At 41.2% G+C, this 22,002-nt stretch overlaps 3 protein-coding genes across 3 annotated transcripts; 1 reads left to right on the plus strand and 2 right to left on the minus strand.

Annotated features, from left to right (window-relative positions):
• Positions 1-282: 282 nt before the first annotated feature.
• tmub2 (transmembrane and ubiquitin-like domain containing 2) lies at positions 283-4,391 on the minus strand. Its single transcript, XM_083896592.1, has 3 exons — positions 4,298-4,391; positions 1,810-2,456; positions 283-1,396 (listed from the first exon to the last, which is right to left on the minus strand). The coding sequence occupies exons 2-3, from the start codon at positions 2,436-2,438 to the stop codon at positions 1,018-1,020; spliced, it is 1,008 nt and encodes a 335-aa protein (XP_083752718.1). The 5' UTR covers positions 2,439-2,456; positions 4,298-4,391; the 3' UTR covers positions 283-1,017.
• Positions 4,392-5,032: 641 nt separating this feature from the next.
• Positions 5,033-8,043, minus strand: asb16 (ankyrin repeat and SOCS box containing 16). Its single transcript, XM_083896655.1, has 7 exons — positions 7,904-8,043; positions 7,395-7,739; positions 7,023-7,290; positions 6,260-6,668; positions 6,052-6,135; positions 5,629-5,739; positions 5,033-5,537 (listed from the first exon to the last, which is right to left on the minus strand). The coding sequence occupies exons 2-7, from the start codon at positions 7,732-7,734 to the stop codon at positions 5,352-5,354; spliced, it is 1,398 nt and encodes a 465-aa protein (XP_083752781.1). The 5' UTR covers positions 7,735-7,739; positions 7,904-8,043; the 3' UTR covers positions 5,033-5,351.
• A 2,699-nt stretch (positions 8,044-10,742) lies between these two features.
• On the plus strand, positions 10,743-20,286 carry hrob (homologous recombination factor with OB-fold; the record flags this gene model as incomplete). Its single annotated transcript, XM_083895865.1, has 11 exons — positions 10,743-10,776; positions 10,943-10,993; positions 11,082-11,157; positions 11,233-11,996; positions 12,283-12,366; positions 13,285-13,419; positions 15,012-15,120; positions 18,030-18,115; positions 18,241-18,363; positions 19,021-19,183; positions 20,231-20,286. Exons 1-11 carry the CDS (start codon positions 10,765-10,767, stop codon positions 20,284-20,286), a joined length of 1,659 nt encoding a protein of 552 aa, XP_083751991.1. The 5' UTR covers positions 10,743-10,764.
• Positions 20,287-22,002: the final 1,716 nt, after the last annotated feature.

A 22,002-nucleotide genomic window follows, 5' to 3' on the forward strand; every position in this document is an offset into this window, starting at 1 on the left:
TCTTTTTTTTGCAGTGAGGTCCTGTGACGTGCACTAAAGGTAAACTTCTGTGGGAAGTGACTGAAAATACAATGCTGTGGGTTTTCAGTATTTATTTTTTCACGCACAATTTCACATGGGTGCGTGTGTGAATGATTGTTGTATCTGAACAAAACGGAATGTTGGTTTTTTTTTGTCACTGCCATGCATAGCTATGTTTGTATATAAATAAACACATCACACTCAGAGAGGTCACTTCTTTGGACCACAAACAGATACTGTAACAGGTTTGGTTTGAAATGCTTTAATCTGAGACATCACTGAAGCCAGAGCAGTCCAGCATTATCAGGAGAGCTGAATATCCCCCTCCAATTTTAAGTGCCAGATGCAGGTTCACCCGATTCATTTGATCTTTTTATTTACAGAAAATACATAATACAGTATATTTACAATATCTTCTCAAAAAAAAGTTTTTTTTTTTAAAGACTATGGTTTAGTTTAGTTTAGTTTCTGAGCACAGCATTGACGTAGCTGTACAGTTTGTATTTGCCTACACCACTTGAATCATTCACATAATGCAAAGTAACGTTAAAAAGTCAAACTGGCACACAGCACAACAGAGAGTGGTTCCAGAAGATATAGATTCTTGCATTTATCTGGTTTTCTATATCTTAAAACACAGAAACTGGACTAACAATTAAAATAAAAAAGCGGACAAGATAAAGCATAAAACGTGGTGTGAGCCACTAAGTCGTTTTTGAAGAGAAGCTAAATTATGGTTCAGTTTTAAGCAGATGTTCACTTACTGTAGATTATTTACCCACATATATTGTACAATCACCCATCTTATCTTGGAACATGCGCAAACAGTCTGAGCTTACCACCCATACACACATACATATACACTCCAGTCACCTGTGTTTGTACAGAGGCCTTTTTTGATTAGTCCATGTCTACAAATACCCCCCCACCTACTGTGGTTATTTTTATTTTTACCACAAAACATTCAGCTTACAAGCGTGTGCCATCTCTGCCTTTTTAGCGGCTGTGCATCCCAAATATGAGAAAGCTGAAGAACACAGTGACTCCTACCAGGGAGATGGTCGCAGGGGCAGTGAATAACTGCCGATAGTTGATACGGAAGTACCACACCACAGCCAGCACCACCACGAACACAGGAACCACCAGGCTGCTGGTGCTGATGGCCACACCTGCAGCTCTGAATCCCCCAGGCCCGACTCCTGCCCCAGACTCGGCTCCCTCCTCTGGACTGACCTCGCGAAGAGCCGGGGAGACGTGGCAGTGGATCACACTGTTATGTGAGATGTTTAGGGCTAACAAAGTCTTCTTAGGATCCTGCAGCAGCTGGCCTTGGTAGATGAGTTTTATTTGATGCTCCCGACCTGAGAAGTATTTACTGGAGAAGAAAAGAAGAGAAGAGCCATTAAAAAGGTATCCATTTTAAGTTTGTATGTTAAGTTCAGCCAGCTCAGTGTTAAGAACATCACCTAACTTTCATGTGTTTCATGCTTATGCCTCTTTACTTGATTTAAAACATCCATAAACATTTTCCTGAGGAGTTGGTCTCAGATCTTCTTCAATAGCACAGGGTGTCACTTTTGTAAATTAGAGAAACACGGATGATGAAGCATGGCACGAGTGCACACCAATGTGATTGACAGCTGATATAGTACAATTCATGTCTGGTTGTAGTTTGTCTGCATTCCCAGTTGCAAAACCTCCTTGTGACCAATTGCTACTCGGCAATAATAAGTGTTTGAGTATAGATGTTTTTCTCAATCCTATGTAATGTGTATGTTTTAAACCTACCTCTTTAATTCTCCTATTGTATCCTGTGGTTCGACAACAGCCAACTCTTCGGTGTCATTTAAGAACTTAAGCCGTACAGAAATGGAAGTTGTAGTCATGGTGGTGGTCGTGGTGGGGGCAACGGTACTGGTTAAAACAGGGAGAGACTTTATGACGCCTTTATTTCCCTCTTCCATCTCTTCCAGTTCTTCATCCTCCTCCTCATCATCATCTTCATCATCATCACCTTCATCCTCATCATCAGAATTATGCAGTCCTTCAGCCTGTGGTTGTTTGCTCTGAATGTCCAGCAGAAGATCTGTCCTAACTCCCTCCGCTTCCTCCCCCTCTCCTCTCTCACTCCCTGGCTCACCGTCATCCGACTTGTTTTCCTGTGAAGGTGGAGGAGTCTGCTGTTCAGGGGGATCGGCGCTGGGAGAGCTTCCGCTGTAAGTGTCATGGCCCCCCAGTCCGATGAGAGACGCATGAGCGCCCACGGTGAGGATGGTGCCCAGTATGTGGTCTCCGCGATCGGCCACATGAGTTGAGAGCCAAGCCATGATGAGGGCCAGGACCAGGAGCAACACACCCCCTGCTGCTGTGACCTCCCCCTCCATCCCGTCCAACATGGTCAGTGCACACACTGCCATCTCTGTCTTCCTCACCTGCTGAAGACAGAAATTGAAGAAAAACGCAAACAATGTTACAATCAAAATGCAGTGAACGCCTAATCATAGCTGAAGAGCTGGGTGTTGATTAAAATATTTAAAATGGTAGCAATATTGATATCTGGAATACTTTTTGATCTGAAATCTATTTTTGGGTAAATTAGCATTACTGTCAAATCTGTTTTATTTGATTTTTTTTCCGCTAACATGTTAACAGACTCAAAGTAGTTTGCCTATTGGCTCATCAAAACTAATTAGATCAACTTCATACGATATTGAATGACAATGCATTTTTCTATGTTGAGGAAGTTCGGCCGATACCACAAGTAGTGCTGAACTTCGATACCTAGCTCTAACAACGTGTCATCACCGAAAGCTGTGTTTCCACCAAAGTACAGTGCAGTTCGATGTGACATCATCACATCAGTGTGACACAGTGTAGCCCACCAATAAACTCAAGGAGGAAAAACATGACACAGTTAACACTGCTGTGCTGGAATTCTACTTTAAATGGAAACAAAAAAATAATTAATTAATAAAGAATCCTTTCTCTGTCATAATGTGTTTTCCCCATTCCTGTTTGTCTGCATTCTCTGTTGACCGATCTCAAATTCAAATTGCAGTGTATCCAACTCCACCCCACCCTTTAGGCAACAGACCACTATGCTGGGAATCCCTACAACAAAAGGGTGTCAAAGTGTGGGACAGTAAATATCAGTTGTTTTGATGGCTTTCACAACTTCTGACAATTGAACTACAAACCAAACGTTGCTCCTTAATGAAAAGTAGCAAATGGATCCGTGAAGAAAACAAAACGTCTGTGAAAAGTTAAAAGTGCAGGATTTCTCTATTTACACGGATAACAAAGTGCATAAAGTCTATGTATTGCTGCAAACTCCCTCTTTTTCAGCAAGGTAACTTCTGCCCAAGTTCCCCCTCATTCATTTGAACAGCGTCACTGTGCGAAAACAAACTGGCAGGGACTGTTTAATTTAGAGTGCCTTAATTGATTCATTAAAATATCGATATCGATTACCGTGCATGAGGACGAACAACGATATATATCACCAAATCGATATTTTGACCCACCCCTGCATAACAGCATATCTATTTGACACCCAAAACATCTAGTCATTATATTCAAGTAATTAATTTAAAAATAGAACATACAATAATATGAAACCAAATTTCACTTTTGTCTTATTTCTTAAATTTGGGAAAGAAAATGTGCAACAATAATCGCATAGTTCAGATGACGTGAACTCTGACCTTGCACCTTAGATCAAAGCTATTCTATATGAAACAGTCATTACACAGTCATTGTGTTTCAGTCCATGAAAGTCACGATGCCGAGCAGCAAATCATAACCGGCTGTTTTGGTTACAAGATGGAAGACAAACTGCGATCCAGTCTTAAGGTGTGATCATGTAGAAAAGTTGTTTAGCATGAAAACGACTGCACTGAGTTCAGACCCGAAGCAACAGCAACCATAGGCGCTGTTCCACAGCTGTTGTCTTGTAACTATGATACACCTACACAACGCTCCGTGGTAATACGTATGTCGTTATATTCGACTTAGCCATTCCGTGCACCAGATGTAGATGTTTAAGTTCACCTCCTTCTACCGCACACTTTAGCGAGCTAAGCTGTAGCTGTAGGCTTTAGCTTGAGGGCTAGCTCGCCAGCCCACACTGCTAGCCGAAAAACGTCCTTCGGTAGTTAACGACTCTCGCTGCTCGGTTTGTTTCTGCGCCAAAGTCTTACAAAAAAACAACTGAAAATGTACGATATTTGTGTGGATGTGTTAAAGTTGTTTTAGTGTAGAAATGACGCGACCTTACCTGCCCGCAGCTAGCTCAGAGCATGTTTGAAGACGGAGCTAAACACTAGTTAGCATTTGCTAAACCCCACATAATAAACACAGCGCAGGCGGTGTGACGTCATCCCGGGACAGACGTAGCGCTTGTTTCTGTTAAGGGACACACCGGTTTGTATGTTTAGCAAGCTGTTTTAACATTTGATCGCCAGGTTTGACTGTCTGGAATTACCATTACAGATATCTGGAATTCATTGTTTACTAGTCAAAATGACGTCACAGGCATTAGTAATTAAATTTTTAAAAGCCAGTATGACGCTATTTTTGCTTCTGTTTCTGATAAACTCAGGCCAATTAGACAAGACATTAACTGCACACATAAAAACGTAAAAGAAAAGAAAAATACATTAATTTTCTTACTGCTGCAATGGTATAACTCCATATTATATTTAGATGTATAACAGCACTTTAATGCTGATATTAAAGTAAAACTGCAAAACCAACAACAAGCATTCCTTGTAAATATGTAAAAAAAAAAGATAAGCCAAATGTGCTTTTTCTTCCAAAGAGTTCAAATAAAAATTATTATTTTACAAACAATGCATAATTAATTATTAATTATGCATTGTTTGTAAAACTTGCAAACATTAAAATACTTTAAAGTTTGCAAAAACAAGTGAAAAATAAACAGAATGAAGAAAATGAAGATATATATTTTATATCAGACAATTCAGACAATATTTCTGAACAAGCACCACCCTGCAACAACACTTGGGCTGCAACCATTATTCGATTAATTGATTGTTAATATATAACTAAATCAATCGTCCTCTTTTTCTTAAATGTGAATCATTTCTGGGGGTTTTTGCTCTGTGTGACAAATAAATCATTAAAAGTGAATCATTTTGGTTTGTGGGCAAAACAAGACAATCAAGAGCCTCATCATTTCCAGGTTTGGTAAACACCAATCAACATTTTCTGACATTATGGACCAAATAAGTACCTTATTAATCGAGAAAGTAATCTACAGATTAATCGATTGCGATAAAATCGTTGCTGCTCTTCTATAGAACTAACAGTCACTGGAGTGTTCCATCATTACGCAGCAGCACATAATCCCTCACAGAAGTGGGAATGTCCAGTTTATTGACTGCTGAGTGACACCGGGCTCCGAGGTGCAGGCGTAACGCATATCGGCAGAGATGCTGCAGAGAGCGAGGCTGTCCACTGCGCTGACGCACCAAGTCAAAGAAAGCCTGATGCTCCTGAGGTAGAGAGGAAGAAACCGAGGCACTGGTTATAAAGAACAACCAAACAGGAAGTGGTTTAACGCAGCAGATAACTCATACTGTATACCTCATTTATCTCAGCAGGAAGAGAGTCCATCCAGTCACAGGGAGGAACACATGTATATGAGTTCAGCATCACCTCCAGAGTGGCAGGAGAGAGGATGCACTGCTTTAGCGTCTGTACAGAGGACATGAACAAATCCATCAACTTATGCACTTAAATAAGATAAAATACATTTAAAGTACATCAAACAGTCAACTGTTTGATGTACTGCAAAAAAATTATTTCAGTTTCCTGATTCTGGAAGAAGATGGTAAATAGGCTCATAAAAAAAGACTCATTATAAGGGTATAAAAGTCAAAAAAGCAATTTTTACACCTCATACAATCATACAAATGGGTAGCAAATTTAATTTGAATCCTAAATCCTAAATATCACACACTGGACCTTTAATTTTACATGTACGTGTTAACATATTCTCTTCCAGACCTTTGGCAAAACAGACTTGGCTCCATAGTTCAAAAGCAACCGTGCTACTTCTTCAGGTTGCTGGTCCAGATAGTCTTCCACCACCTTAAGACACAAGGGAAGAAAATATTATAATATTCATGGTCATAAATCTATATTTTACAACTGCCCTTTAAAATACTAAAATTAACTGCCCTTACTTAAATTTCACCCAGCCCTTATTTACTACCTGTAACAGGCAGTCCATTGGTGTGTATCCGATACAGTTTGCGACATCGGCCTTTGCTCCGTGCTGCAGGAGGATGTCTACGATCCTGGAGCAGCAGTTTGCACAGGCGTTGTGCAGTGGGGTGTGCTTCTTCCTGCCTGCAGTTTTGGGGTCGGCTCCTGCACCCAGCAGCATCTGAATCACTCTGAGGTAGTGGCCGGATTCCGACGGCCTCTCGGCTCCAGAGCAAGCAGTGTTCAGAGGAGTCTCCCCTTCCCGATTTGTGGCCAACACGTCTGCCCCATGGCTCAGGAAGAGCTCCACATGCTCCTCCAGGCCTCGCCGAGCCGCCACGTGCAGAGGTGTGAGCCTCGACTCCTTCATCCTCACGTTGACCTCGGCATCTCCTTCTAAGAGCAACTCGGCACAGCTGAAACAAGGTACCAGTTTTCGAATCAAGCCATGCACAATTACTGACAATACAAAAAGTGTGTGGTGCATGATCCAAGGTTTTGTATTTAAAAAGCCTTTAGGAAATATTAAATTTTCTTATATTTTTGGCAGACCAAGATTACAACATTAAAGGTCCAGTGTGTAAGATTTAGTGACACATACACAAGATGCATGCTCTAGCTGGTTTGACTCATCCACTAGAAACATGGCAGAACAAGAATGAATGCCTCTGTGAAGTACATTATATGCTGCCAATAAACCCTCTTAAATGTGACACACCGGACCTTTAAGATGAACCTTTAACGGCGATCTCAGCTTCTTGATAACTCACTGGAAGGACTGTGCAGATGTGCAGAGGTGAAGAGCGGCACTACCATCTGCGGTCAGCAGTTCAACGTCTGCTCCGTGGGAGAGAAGCAGCCCGACGCAGACAGCATCGCCACCTATGCAGGCGTCGTGGAGAGCTGTGTTGCCTCCAGGGTCTGCGTTCACCTCAGCTCCACGAAACAGCAGTTCCTCCACACATCCTGAATGTCCTCTGCTGGCAGCCAGACGTAAAGCTGAGCTTTGTTTCACCTTGGAGCTCAGTGTCCACATGCCTGACAGAGGAATGGCGATTGTTAAATATCAACAAAAAAACATTAATGTAAGATAATAATAATAATATTAATAATTTTAAAAAAAGACGTTTTGGAAGTCTTACCCATCTCTGGAGCATATGCCATCTCCTCATGCACTGTTTCCATCAGTGCGTTCACCATCGCTGGGTCCTTCAGCACTGCATACACTCCTCTCATGTCTCCACACATGAAGGTGTTGTGGACAGATGTGTCCCTACATCGCATCTGGGGTGGAGGAGCCCGGACCTCCTGAAGATGCCGCTGCTGCCTGGGTGGAAGCCTTGGAGCTCGAGGCAGCGGGATCCTGGTCAAAGCTCTCCTCTGGGCCAACGCTCGTCGAGCATCCTCCCATTCCTGAAACTCCTGCTCCACTCTCAGAGAGCGCAGTGTCGTAGAAGTGAACGGAAATGTCTCCCTTGACATTACACCTTGGAGTCAGCACAAGAAAAAAAAAATTAGAATTGTTTTTATTTTTTTTTTACACCTGGTTTAAAAGTAATGCTTTACTCCATACATTAAGTTAAGCAATGAAACAAATGGTCTTGCTGAGCAATACTGTGTGAAGAAAGAGCAGTCTACAACTACTACTCACCCCTTACTGGAAATGCAGTGAGTCACAACTGTATGAGCAAAGGTCAAGTAAAGACTTTTACTTTCCCTTTACAACAGAAACCAACTGTGTTCCTTATTCAAGTTAAAGCATATCAAAAAACAACAACAACAACCCTCAAAATGTTACGTCCTTCCTCTGTGAGCACGCTCACAAGTCTGTGGCTCAGTCTCAACTTCAGCACTTGTTATTTATAGATCAGAATGCAAGCTGACACTTGACTTCTCCAGTTTAGCCACTAGATGGCAACGTTGCTCCAGCATTTATCTGCTCAAAAGCAAATCACCTGCACCAAAGAAATGTTACACAACACCCATCTAAAATCAAGCTTAATGGAGTATTTTCAATTATAATGCTGTGTTACATTGTGCTTTAGCATATAAGATGACAGGGTTTTGATTTAAATTGATAAATGATACAACTCGGAGCAGAGTGTACCCTGCCTTTCACTGTGAGGCCCTCATGTGGAGGAAAATATGGTGGAAAATGGATGGATGGATGAAAATCATTCCATATGGGGAAAAATTTAATCACTTTTCAATTACATTGTATTTGTATAGCAACAATTCATAACATCCAGTAGACCTTAAAATAGACCCAACAGACAATATATGACAATGATCATAATTTGTTGACATTACTTCTATTAATTAACATTTAATGTGTTGCCCTTGTTACATGTTCTATCAGACCAAAGAAAATCCTGTATTTAGAATTAGGCATTTTTGCACACACACTGTTGTGGGAAAATGTGTCTTAAGATGTCTGATGAGGACATAAAAGCTTGAGTGTTAAATGGATTGTTGAGGATTTCTTTGCAAAGAGAGAGTGAAGATGGCTCTGACACACAGAGAAAGATACATAGTTTTATAGCCGGTTCTCACATCATGAACTTATCTGTGTAGCACACAAAAGGCGCCTGTGAAAGGAGAAATATGGCCTTGGGTCTCAGGAACAGTAAGATTAGTAAATTATTTCCGTGTGGGCATTACCCAGTTTGGTGTGAATGTGCAAAAACTTGCGCAAACTGGATTGCACACGCACATTTGCGTTGATGCTGATCTACTAACAGGGCGCAACTAGGAGTGTGTCCCTCACACGGGCAAAATAGCACGCAGCCCATGTAGCGTTCTTGTCTTAATGCATATGCAATGTGGGTCGTTTACACGCAATTTTACGTGCGTTGGGAGGACAAAATGTAAATATGTTATTTTAGCATGCGCAAAGTGATTTATCAAACCTGAAAATGATTGCGGTGCTTATTTTTGCGTCTATATTTAACACGTTTGAAAGGCAGGTCTTAACTGGCACAGCGGTGCGCACACATGGCTGCGGTTACGCACATATTCTCTGAGAAATCCATAAGCAAAAATACTTTTTGTAAATCAGGAAATTACGCTTTTCCAGAGCATGTTCAACTACGCGTTCACAGATGACGCAGATTCATTTCTTATTTGGTATATATGAAAAACTTAAATATAGATATCCAGAGGAGAAATGTGTGTTTGTACTGGTATGGGCTTACCTTGGTCTGCAGTTTGTGGTCCAAGGAGGAGTCGCACCTTTGTTCCCCGGTTAAGACCGGAGGAACGGGGAACCCCGCTTTACCATAATGGGTCCAGCTCTAACCTGGTCTACTCTCGGTGCACGGCGAAGCGCAGGTGGCACAGTGCGCAAACGTCACCAAAACCTCACAGGCAGGTTCCCACAGTTCCGGGCACATTTAAATGCAATAAATAATCACAACAATCACTATTTAATGTAACTATCTGAATCAGCTATAGATATATCATCTATATCGATTGTCCCGTCGCCTCTGATGTCAGATCAAAGGCTGTAGGCACGCGTAATGGAAACTCGGCCTTTAATTAACACAGATGAAATCAGGGACGGACTGGGACTAACAAGCCGTTTGATGATCCGCTAATCCATCCATAGTCCATAGTTTTCTTTGTTTGATGCGTCAGGTAATGATGGAGCTGTCCAAAATACCGACGCAGGATTATTAGAATAATAATAATAATACTAATACTAATAATAAAAGGTCCTATGGACCCGGGGAACAAGGATGTCATATCCTTCGATCTCAGTTATCAGCTCATCGCAGAACGTCAGCTGTACTTTCTGTTCAGTGGCTTCAAATTTCATTTTGTAAGTGTTATTTTCTACTGTATACACCTCGTGGTGATCGTGATTTACCCTGTGCATTTAACTTATTCTACACCAGTAGCGAACACGCACATAAACGCGTGTTGCAGGTGCTGTCTAAAAGGTGTTCCCTGACCGGGAATCGAACCCGGGCCGCGGCGGTGAGAGCGCCGAATCCTAACCACTAGACCACCAGGGACTGTTATGCAGTGCTTTTTATCTTGCAAGAAAAACCTTCAATAGTGTATATTTCAACTCTTATTTTTACAAGAGAATGCAGTACTTCTCACACTTTTTATACCAAGTACCACCTGAGAAAATACTGACATCCGTTAATGTCAACACCGTTAATCGCCAACGTTAAAATGCAGTGGCGTAAGCAGGTCGAGCAAAGTCAGCAACGGGCTTTTCAAAAAAGGTGGAGGAGTGAACCATCTTAATCTGTTTTAATACTCTTTGTATACACGGTCGTATGTACGTAGTTACGTCGTTACGTCGTGTTTGAACGTGGCGGCGGGGTTAACGAGCAGCACCCGATGCAAAACAACTTCTCCCTGTTCAGCTCCGGAGTTTGTTTGTGCAGGAAAAAAAAACAAATTTGTCAGAAAAGACAACCAAATATTTTCACATGTTTGTTGAATGGCAGTCGGTCTGCTGCTATACGTGATCACGGGCGACTTTCATCGCGATATCCAATGTCTACGATGGTAAATCAGGAAACTAAAACCAGTGTAAGCTAACTAGGCTAACATATCATGAGCTAAAGAAATGTTTGTTTACAGTTTGCAACACTATAGTTTTTGATTATTTGAACGAATTTCTGCATTATACCATCTGCACTTGATCGTCATGCGTGTGTCATTTTTATTACAGAGCTGTAAAATAAACGGTCTGTTCAGCACAGGAGAGGACTTTGATGATGAGGTGAGTCTCAGCGCACACCTGCTCTTATCAGTCATTTAACTGCTCTCATTCTGTGACATACAGTAACGACCATCCGTGTGTTTCCCAGGACCTGCTCGGAACTGACTGGACCGTCCCCCCGGCGTCTGGAGGAGCCGATGTTGCGGTAGCTGATGGGCCCTCCTGTGTGCTGCGACCTTCTTCTGTAGTCCACAGAGAGCCAGAGAGAAAATGCCTCCAGCAAAGTGCACAGGGATCAGCTGCTCTGTGTGAAGACACGGCATTAAGAAACAGGGACACTCCTGGTTTGAGACAGCTCTCCTCATCCTCCTCTTCTTCTGCCTCACAGTCTCCCTCCACACTGAAAAACACTAAGGTTAATGTAGTTACATTACAGAGTCATGCCAACACTGGGGCATCAGTGAAGCCCTGTGTGTCTCAGGATGATTTTGATGATTGGGACGTTGACCTGGCAGACCTGGATGAGAGTGAATGTCAAATGGCACCACCGCTTCAAGCTCCTCCCACTCCACCTGCATTTTCAACCAAAGCACTTCGACCCCCAACATGTGGAGGGATTCAGACACAACCTAATCGGACTCATAACTTACCTCCTCGGACCCTTTCGGCTGCTCCCGTGCGACCTGCAGTTCCCTGCCCCACTCTTCCCTTAGCCCCTCCACAGAGTCCTTGTGTTTTTCCTGGCCGCACTGCGACCTCTCCCACCATGAGCCCCATTTCCAGGACACTCATCAGGCCCCAGCACCCACAGAGACTGATGTCAACTCCAGGACCGTCACCTCACCCACGTGGCATCTTTGAGACCATCTCCCCATCACCCTCCTCGTCGTCTGTGAACTCCTCCATCCTGAGCCCTCATCCCCTTCACACCCCTTTCCTCACTAACCGCCTGGTCCAGCTGGTGTCTGCCTCAAATAAGCTTCCCAAGAAGAGGCCTCGCTCTGAGCCTCTAATACCCAGGACACGACGGTTCCCTGGTCCTGCTGGACTCCTGCCACAGCAGGTAAGTGTCTCCAGACCTGGTGCTCCTCCTCTGTCATACAGATGAAATATGTCTGTTTGTATCCTCCTGATTGCTGTGCCTTAATGTTATCACTTTTCAGATAAAAGTATCGGAGCAATCGAATAAAATCTGTACTGACTCAGTGTTTGCTACAGTCTGAATTTGAGCCTCTGCTCTGTAGATTTGTCATGTAAGCTCTAATGAAATAACTGCCAAAGAAATCCAACATTTATGTGTTTGTTTTTCCACCATGGTGCCATGTGATAATTGAATTTCTCTCTCTCAGCCGCAGGGTCACAGCCTGGACGACATTGTGGTTTCTGTCCCTCACACTCCTGCTCACGGTGTTGTGGCCCGGTTGCCAAGCCAGGTAATCAAATGACTAGATTTGCAACTAATTTTGGAAATGTATCTTTTGATGATTTTCTCGATTAGTCAAAAAATAGTTTAGTTGGAAAATAAGAGTATAGGGGCAAAATTTCCTAAAGCCTAAGCCCAGGTATTCGAGTGTCTGAAAGGCTGCATTCATACTACTATGGTAACTGCCATTGATTGTTTTTCATAGAACGCACAAGGTTTTAAAAACTGAAATAGGGGTCAGTGGAGTTTCCATACTTCTCAGATTTTTACAGCAGGTGTAAATGTAGCAGATGTGATTCATTTAAATTTTTTCCCAGCGAGTTAACAGAGGAGAGGCATTTAGACATTAACCCACTACACTGCCTCTCGCAGAGCGAATGTTCGGAGAAGCTTTATGAATTCACAGTGCACAACAGGAAAGTGGAGCAAATAATAAAACATGATCAATTTGCATTTACAGAGTTGATGTTTTTGTGCAATTATTATAAAAATAGAAATGAATGATGCTTTTTTGTGAGCAGAACACAGAGGCAGTAAGTAATAATTATGAGCTTTTAATGGGAAACCATTAAACGCTCATTGAAATATCTGGATTTTATGATTGACTCTTAACATCATGTTGGCATACACTTCAAAGTATGCTTGGGTTTAAGTTTTTATTTTGATTAGTTTTTCTTATATGCTTGTTGTATCTTCAAACCCAGACAGCGAGGATATCCGGCCTGCAGTGCGTGAAATTAATTTTCACCCGATCTGATCACATCAGAATCAAACTGGCCATGTGAAAACTGTAATGACAGGAAATGCCTTAGAAAATGACAGCTGTGGGCTCAGAGCAGTGCGACGTCATTACATCGCACGAACCCCAAGTCTAGAGTTCCGTTAGCCAAGCAGGTGGTCATTTAATCTCTTTCTCTTTGATTTGAAGGTTTCCATCTCACAAACGGAGGAGGACGAGTTCAGTGGCGGCGCCTGGGCAGCGATGAAGACTGAGATGGGATTGGATGAGAGGAACCCATCATGCTTCTTGTCCTCCTACAGCGTGGTCATGGTGCTTCGAAAGGTAATCCCTCCACTGCCACCACATGTCTTTTTTCATTGTTGTTGTTAGGATAGAAAATACATTCAACTAATTAGCTGATGGTGCTTTATTAAGGGCCAACTTTTGATCGCATGCATTGTGTGTGGTGTTTCACACGTACAGTATGTTCTTCACACACTGAGTGTTTTTGGAGCTGCTCGCTCAGAGAGAGAAAAAAATTTTTTTTTTTTAAATGGCTGGTGACCGTTGTGTGATGTATGCAACTAAGAAAAGTGGAAAACAGTTTCTTGACTTGAAGTGAATAAATAAATAAATGAAAGAGCAGCTCTGCTGAGAGATGAGAAGTAGACATTGTGTAACCTCATTGCACTCATTGCAATAATCAAATAGGACAAGTTCATTAAGTAGCTTTATTTGCAGTAATTTAAATCTCAAATGGAGATACATTGGTAAAAATGCTTTATACTGTAAAGACTTTTTAAAAATATGAATAATCATGCTCAACTACTGAAATGCTGTATTTGATTGTGATTAAGAAAACATTTATTGATTGATTTTACTGATATTTAGGTAAAGCACTTTTCTTTAATTATCTCTCCCACCATCATAACAGATTGTGGCTCACTACCTGAAGTCTGCTGACATAATCAGGACAAATGACTCCTTCTACTGGAGGTGTTTTGTAATTATAAACAGTGAGATCATTAATGAATCACTGTAATGGAGACTCTGCTGTTAATCTGCTCAACCTCGGCTGAATAACTTATCAGTGATGTAGAATGGAAGTCGTGTTGGAGGCTTACACATGTTGGCTTTATGTCATGCTGACCTGTCACCTGCTGCATTTACATGCACACACTCACTGGCAGGACTCTGGCTTAGCCCCGTCAGGTTAAGCTGTTTACGTGAACATCGAGCTCGAAAATTCCCCGTCACAGAGGCTTTCCCTGTTTCTGTTGATTGAACAATCACGCAGATCATCTAATGCAGTAGAGAGACGGAGAGAGAATGATCTCGACAGTAAATACTGCTGTTCGCTGTTTATTTGTTGACATTAGTAAATCTCCACAACCCTAAGCCAAAAGTGAGAGTGGTGAGATTTGAGGCTGAGGTGATTGAATTATTTAAAAAGGTAGCTGCATGAGGAGAGTATTATTGATAGAGATGGGTATATTTTTCTGTTTTCTTGTGATTGAATCAACTTGAAACAAGTTTTATAAATTAAGTAAAAGCTTAGTATAACTATGCCTCATGATGATGGCTAACGGCTTTGTTATTGCTCAGATGCTGACGTGAGAGCAGAACCTTTATTTGTTTTGTTTTGGACATAGTTCATGTCTGAAAACATCAGTAATTGCCTACAGGATTATTGATTGAGTCACGTTATTCCAACTTGAATAAATAGTTTTATGGTGCAGTGACAGCCATCAAATAGCTGCTTTATCTACAAATAGTTATAAAATGCACATAATAATGTCTGAGAGCACTCAAATTAAAGTATTGAATTTACTTATTTGTTTATTTGATCAGTCCAAAATCACCATTTATGCTGTTTTTTGCATTGTATATGACTAGGTTTTAACTAAAGAAGGTAATGTGTGTCTCATTCTCAGGCTGCACTGAAACAGCTGGCAAAAAACAAAGTGCCTAACATGGCTGTGATTCTGAAGAGCATCATCCTCACACATGCCGATGCCAAGGCTGTATTCAAAGACCCAACAGGTATTACACAACACACACAAATAAGTCTACAAAAAAGGAGAAATAATGAAATCTTGAAGCTGATTAAAAAACATTCCAGACTCGAGCTGTGAGCTCTTGTAAAGAAAAGACAAAAAAAACTGTGAGATGTTAGTGGTGTTAGCTTTAGGCTTAGGTCATACTTTCTGTATTTGGGTGTCTGCTAGGGTCCACATGGCGTACATTTTGCCATCTGCCCGTCTTTATGATGGCCTGCACTCCCCTACATGGACGTACACGACCACACATCCAGTTTGATATCTGCACAGACTGTATGAGCCCTAATGGACCATAACAGCGCATGCTTCCTGTAGAATAACAGTCCAGTTGGTGGGATGGCAATAAATAAGAGACAATGAAGAAGACGGTAACTATGGAGATACCTGCTTGAGGTTATGTGAGGTCGTCCAGTACCCACACATGTACCCATCACTCAAAAAGGACACGCACACGTGAGGGTTGCTGAGAATTTCCCACTGCTGGAGTGGAATTTCAACTAAGCAATTATGCAAAGCCAGACTGACACAGACTCTTGTAATAGTATGAACAGAACCTCGGGCCTGTGCGCACATGCATACATTTGAAACAGCTCTCTGAAAACACAGAACAGGTTACATGTGAGACGTGTCAAGGAAAAGATTGAGCTCCCCCGTTGTGTGAAAGCACAATATGCTCAATTACACAAACAGGATCATAAATATACATGTACACACACTAAACATCCACTCTAGTTGACATCTGCCCTGCACGTGTGGGCTTCACACTTTTTGTCCGATCCACGTCTATGCCAGAGAGAACATCCACATGAGGTGTACTGATTATCAACACACTGGAGTGGATGTTGTTCTCAACACTGGACTTAAGTGCTTATTAGGGATTCAATTGCAGTAGATTGGCATCTGCAGTGGGTGGTAATAAGTGGCTCTCTGCCTCCCAGCAGTCAGAAGGTTTGCAGCTTTCCTCCAGCTTTTTTTTTTGTGTCCTAGCAGGCAGTTATCACTGAATTTTGCTAACCATCTGAGGTGATTATGTACCAGTACCAGTGTGGAAAAGATTATATTACAGATAATTGATATCTGTAGCCACCATTTCACATGTTGAAAGGTCCAGTTTGTAATAATTAGTGGCGTCTAATTTTGTTTGTGTAGTAAGTTTCTGATTTAAAACACAAAATGCATGTTGTGGTTGGTTTTTCCATTCAAACTGCTGTAGAAACATGGTGTCACAAGATGGTGGCATCTATAAAGAAAGGCCCTTGACTCTAAAGCCCGATCTAAGGCTACTCATATATTCAATCTCTGTACCTTTAAATCTGTCCTTTCTTATGAAATTTTTCAGGGACAGTTTGATAATGTCACAGGGCTAGCACAAAAAGCAAAAAATGACTTGGGTTCGTGACCTTTCTCTGTGGGGTTGGCATGTTTTCTGTGTTCTGTGGTTTTCAGAGGGTAATTTACCTTATGTATGAACGTGAGCGTGAATGGTTGTTTGTCACTATGTGTGTTTGCCTTGCGATGGACTGGCGACCTGTCTTACTTTAATTATATTATATTACCTATATTCTCGGGCCGTGGTTCATGGCTCTTGGCCATTTTACTGTGAAACAACTGCACCACTTGAATTTGTGGGAAATCTGGGACCCAACAAGGGGTGATGACGAGTAAAAACAAAGCCGGTCAAATTGTTTTAGGCTTGTAATATTGTTTTCACAAATAATTCAAAAACATGCCAAGTAAATCTGTCTGTGAAGACAATAAGGGTGTGATGAAGATGATGTATGTACAGGCACAATTCCAGTACTCAAATGTTCCTGCACTATGTGTGACATTCAAGTTAGAGTTATTAAATGTGATTGGACTATTGCAGATCATCACAAGACACAGTCCAATCAAAATGGGCAAGTCTGTCACCTTTATTTCTGCAGCAGGTCTCCAAAGGCCGTGCAGGCTCTTTGGGGTTTTAGGTGGATTTACACTCGTACATAGTGCAGTTAATGTTGTACCATTATTTTCTACTCAAACATTATTAAACGTAGTATCAGAGCCTGCACTGTCATCCTTCTTAAAAATCTATTACACCTTCAGGTAATAAAAATACTGACCTCTTAGGACAGCTCAACTCTTCTTGATGAATGAAGTCATCGTGTGATTATAAGTAGGTGTAGAACCAGGGTCAAACATCCCAGCGTTATTCACAGAGTGAGAATGTTCACTTCTTTTTTACCCACAGAAAGATATATTTTATGCTATACATTTATAAACCTGGGCTTAATAAACTAATGCTGATTTATTTCACAGTTGCAAACTAAAATCATTTAATCAAAACAGTACAAGGTCAAAATTGATAAGAGAGCAGGGGGGAAGTGGAGAAGAATCAATTCTCTGTGCACTGGTCTACAATAGAATAACAATTAACTCGTTTGAAATAGTTTGAATGAAGACATAGAAAATCAATGTTTATATTGTGTTTGGCTGCCACAAATAATAATAGGCAAAGGAAACACAGCAGTGTGAAAATATTCAGGATTCATTAATGGCATTGTGGCAGGTCTTTAGTGTCCACAGTCTTGGTAATTGATGGAAGGCACTGTATATTTTATTCATTTTAAGTGACTGGAATAAACCTGAAAATAAGCAGCTGCTTGTTTTCGCATTCAGTAGTTATGCAACAACATTAGCATTCAGTACTGGCCCTTGTGCCTCTTGGTGCTCTGTGTGTCTGTGTGTGTCTATACTCAGTTTATCTGAGCGTTAGCAGCTGCTTCCTCTGAGGGAAAATGACACTGACAATGGTGAGATGGAACCAGAAAACTGTGATGTTATGGCCTGTAAAACAATAAGAGCTGAAATACTTTGTGGGCTTTGTTCTGTTGTTCACATGTTTCGCTAAAGGGGAGATTCAGGGAACTGTGCATCGGCGCCTCCTGGAGGACAGAGCCGAGGAACTGAAGGTTGGCGCTGTAATGCTGCTGAAACAAGTAAAACTCAATATTACCCTTACTTTTTTTACACTTATTTCAATCATGATGGGAACTGCAGTATGTTTGTTTGACTTCATTTAAATGTACAGTGTTTACTCATCTTTGTCTTGCGCTGTCGACAGGTTGGTGTTTTTTCCCCCTCTCATCGTAACCATTACTTGAATGTGACGGCCAATAACCTTCTGAGGGTCTACAACTCCGATGGAGTCAGTTTGTCCTCCACTCAGCTCCCCCCACTGTTCCTGGTGAGTGTGAGCACTTTTTGATCATTTAAATCCTTATATTTGGGACTCTGGAGGTCCGATCAGTAGGCAAAGTGTGAAAAAAGATGACTCACTCATGTCCTCAGTCTAAGTACAGGAGATAAAACATGTGATGTTGACTTCCGCGCTGACAGGGACGTCACAATGCACACAATTCCTGGAAATGTTGTCTCGCGGAGCTCCACTTTGTCCGTAAAACACACAAGAGTGCTGGCGAGGGCAACAGTATCCGAAAACTGGAAGTCCGCGAAAAGTCCTATTCTTGGTTCCGCAGCACAGAGTTCTACACAAACTCATAATTTTTTCGAAATGCTAAGTGCTGTTATCTCCCAGTAGCCTCTGTTTTTGATGTCATTTCCTGTCCCTTAAGTTTCGGTTTACTTTTTTTAAGGTGGACCTTTAAGGTAGACCTAAAGAGATACTACTAAACAGAGCGTTCTGAACAGGGCTGTTTTGGCAGGGTGATTGAACTGCTGTGGTGCTTCATCCTTATGGTATTTTGACCAAAGCATGTCACAGACATGTTCATTAGGACACCAGGGAACTAGGTTAACTTGGAGAAATAGGGTATAATATGGGACCTTTAAAGTCTTTCATCCATCAAAAATGCCTTTTTATAATTCCTCTCTGTCTATCTAGGAGCCAATGTTGCCATCACCCATTCGGTCCACCAACACCTGCCGGGAGCCAATATCTCGCATGCATCTGGTGTTCGACGAGGAAGATGACGAGGGACAAGAAGGTGGAGGAACCAAAGAGCCTGCTGGGAATCCAGGACCACAGGACCCAGCCTGGGATGCAGGTGGGGACCCTCCTATCAGATACAAGGAGAAACAGAAGATCTTATTCAGGGTATCCACGGGGTCTTAAAAAGTCTTAAATCCAATAATTTGAATTTAAGGCCTTAAAATGTCTTAAATTCTCCAAAAATCTAATAAAAGGTCTTAAATACAGTTTTGAAAGGTCTTAAAAATCTATCAACTTAATTTTATTTAAAACATGCATAAACTTCAGTCTCGCTTTGAAATGTCTCTATTTTTGAGGATGCCATAACATAACAACAACTACAACACGGAACTAAAGTAGGCCACCCGTGCTGCCCGGTGAGAATTTATCGAGCACCACTACCTAGTGTGCTGTGCGCGCGCCGCGGTGTGTTACAGCTTAGCATAGCAGCGGAGAAAACTTAATGAAAGCCAAGAGTTAAGCTGAATTGCAAGTTCAACGATTTGTGGCTCCAATTTTCCTTTGTGTCTTTTGTACTTTTTGCCAGTATGGATTTGAAATGGGTCTTAAATTGTATTCATTATGGTCTTAAAAAAGAGTCTTAAAAAGTCTTAAATTTGACTTGTTGAAACCTGCAGAGACCCTGTTATTGTAGATTAAATAAAATTACAGTTTCAAATTAACAAATTGCAACAAATTATCCAGTTAAACAAACAATGACAGGATACCTGAAGACCAGCTGTGCAGACTAAATTTAACATTGGCTCATATGCCAGACATTAACATACAAAGACAGATGATCAGACCAGCACCTTATATACTCACTTGTGGAATTCGCAAGTCTTTGGTTTGGGAAACAACATTATTATTATTATTCAACCTTTTCTGACTTTTTAAACAATAACTGATCGATAAAATAATGACAAATTAATAAACAAGTAGTGGATTAGTTTCTGACATACTTAGTATGTACACAAACAACAAACATCAATAACATAATTTCTATCCAGTATAATCTCCCTCTTGTGTCTAATTCTTGAGTTTACTGCCTTGACACTTACTGTGATGTGAATGAAATCTCAGCCATGGTCTCACATATGTCTGTTTTATGTCTCTTGTGCAGATGATGACTTGGATGAGCTCCTGGGAGAGTTACCAGAGGACACCTACAGCCTTTGATGTAACTTTACATCAGCAAACACACAGACTGTTTCCACACACTTAATTTATTTTATGACTAACAAAAAGTTTGTTTCTGTTGCTGACATCACTTCTTTAAACTCTGTGAACCTGTGGAGATGTGGGAAATATATCTTGGAAAAGCTTTTTTCTTTCCTGTTGCATTTACTGCGTTTCCATTTGAACAATATCACAGAGTGTAGTCTTGAGTTAATTTGCTGTAACTGTCTCAGTGCCATGCATCATTGATGATTGATGTTATAAGACGCCTTCACTTGACGCCAACACATGCTCATTAATTAATTACAAAGCTCCACCAATCAACCCTGTTTGATTTTGGCTCCACTTATAGAACCACTAATATTCTCATAAAGACCATAATTATAATTAGTGATTGTGTGTGTGCGCACATGTGGAGAAGTTATGTAAATTTTTGTTCTTGTCTATTGCAGCACTTGCTTCAGTGACCTTTAAATGAAAGACAAATCTATGCATCATCAATTTGCTAATTATGCAAAGTGATGCAAGGTAATGTGTTTTGTTTTGTTTTTTTGTCCTTGCGCTTGCTCTTCAGCTGCATCTGTGAATTGCAATGCATTAAGAGGTGCATCACTATTAGAGTTCTGAGATTTGCTTGACCAGAAAGTGTTCAGTCCTGCCTTAATCCTGAGTGGAGTCACCATGACTAACCGGTTCTTATGGAGGCTTTCTCTCAGATCAAGTTTCCTGCTCTAACCCTGCATCGGAAAGATGGCAACGGTTTCATTTTAATCCTCAGACTCTTTGTTGTTTTGTCTGTGATGCTGCTAAAGAAATCTTCTGGTTCAGGATCAGAAGCAGGAGGGAATTAGGATGAAGGAATGAGGTAAATTTGCATGATCCAAAACACTTTTGGCTCTTAGCTCTGTGACTGAAATGAGTTTACAGCACACTCTGTATTTGCACAGTGACATTTTTCTGACTTGCTGTTTTGGCTCTGAATCTCTGCAAAATTGATTTTTAAATTAGAAGATGACCATAAGGGTAAAGTGCTGACTCTTGGCTTGAATCTGAGGGCATTTAAGAGTGTAGACACTGTGACTGTAGCTTGTCCTCCTGCTTCTGAAATTCAGTTACTACAGATAACCTGATAAAGATTTAAATAACATCCAAAGGCCAAAGGTCCAGTAATCCACACACCTTACTGAGAAATGTTTACAGTGAAGCTACCAATACAGAGATGAATGAACATTGCTCACATTGTATCTAGTGCATTTTTCAGAGTAACCAGGACACGCACTACAAATATGTCACTGTCTGTATAATTAGGGACTGATGTTAAGAGGATTGGTGCCAAACCAGGTGTTTACGACTCAAACAAAGCATTCTAAGCTGAACCAAAAAGGTCAAATTAGTGGTATTTGTGTCTTAAACCCTTGATCAAGATGATTACAGTATGTTACCATCTTAAACTAAACGGTCATAATTACTACCTTGAATTGCCTTAACAGTAATTGGGTTGATGGTATTCCATAATTGGCAGTGGGGGGAAATAATTCAGGGACAGTAGCAGGAATCAATTTTTCTGTTCCTGCGTTCAGATCAATAATGCTGTGAGCTTCCTACATGATACTGCATATTTTCACATCTGCAAGCATCTGGAAATTCTCCGACTGAAGCAAGTGCAGGACAAAAAGTCATTAAAATGCTTGCAATTGTTCACACTGTGGTCATCTC

Source organism: Microchirus variegatus, assembly GCF_963457635.1.
Source record: "Microchirus variegatus genome assembly, chromosome: 10".
Taxonomy (NCBI): Eukaryota; Metazoa; Chordata; class Actinopteri; order Pleuronectiformes; family Soleidae; genus Microchirus; species Microchirus variegatus.

Excerpts from the sequence above, each read along its gene's own strand:
- asb16 (XM_083896655.1), bottom strand. The coding sequence starts at position 7,734 with ATGTCAAGGGAGACATTTCCGTTCACTTCTACGACACTGCGCTCTCTG. Across the intron at positions 7,291-7,394 it reads GGCATATGCTCCAGAGATGG|GCATGTGGACACTGAGCTCC; the intron begins GTAAGACTTCCA and ends TTCCTCTGTCAG. Across the intron at positions 6,136-6,259 it reads CAATGGACTGCCTGTTACAG|GTGGTGGAAGACTATCTGGA; the intron begins GTAGTAAATAAG and ends TTGTGTCTTAAG.
- tmub2 (XM_083896592.1), bottom strand. The coding sequence starts at position 2,438 with ATGGCAGTGTGTGCACTGACCATGTTGGACGGGATGGAGGGGGAGGTC. Across the intron at positions 1,397-1,809 it reads ACAATAGGAGAATTAAAGAG|TAAATACTTCTCAGGTCGGG; the intron begins GTAGGTTTAAAA and ends TTTCTTCTCCAG.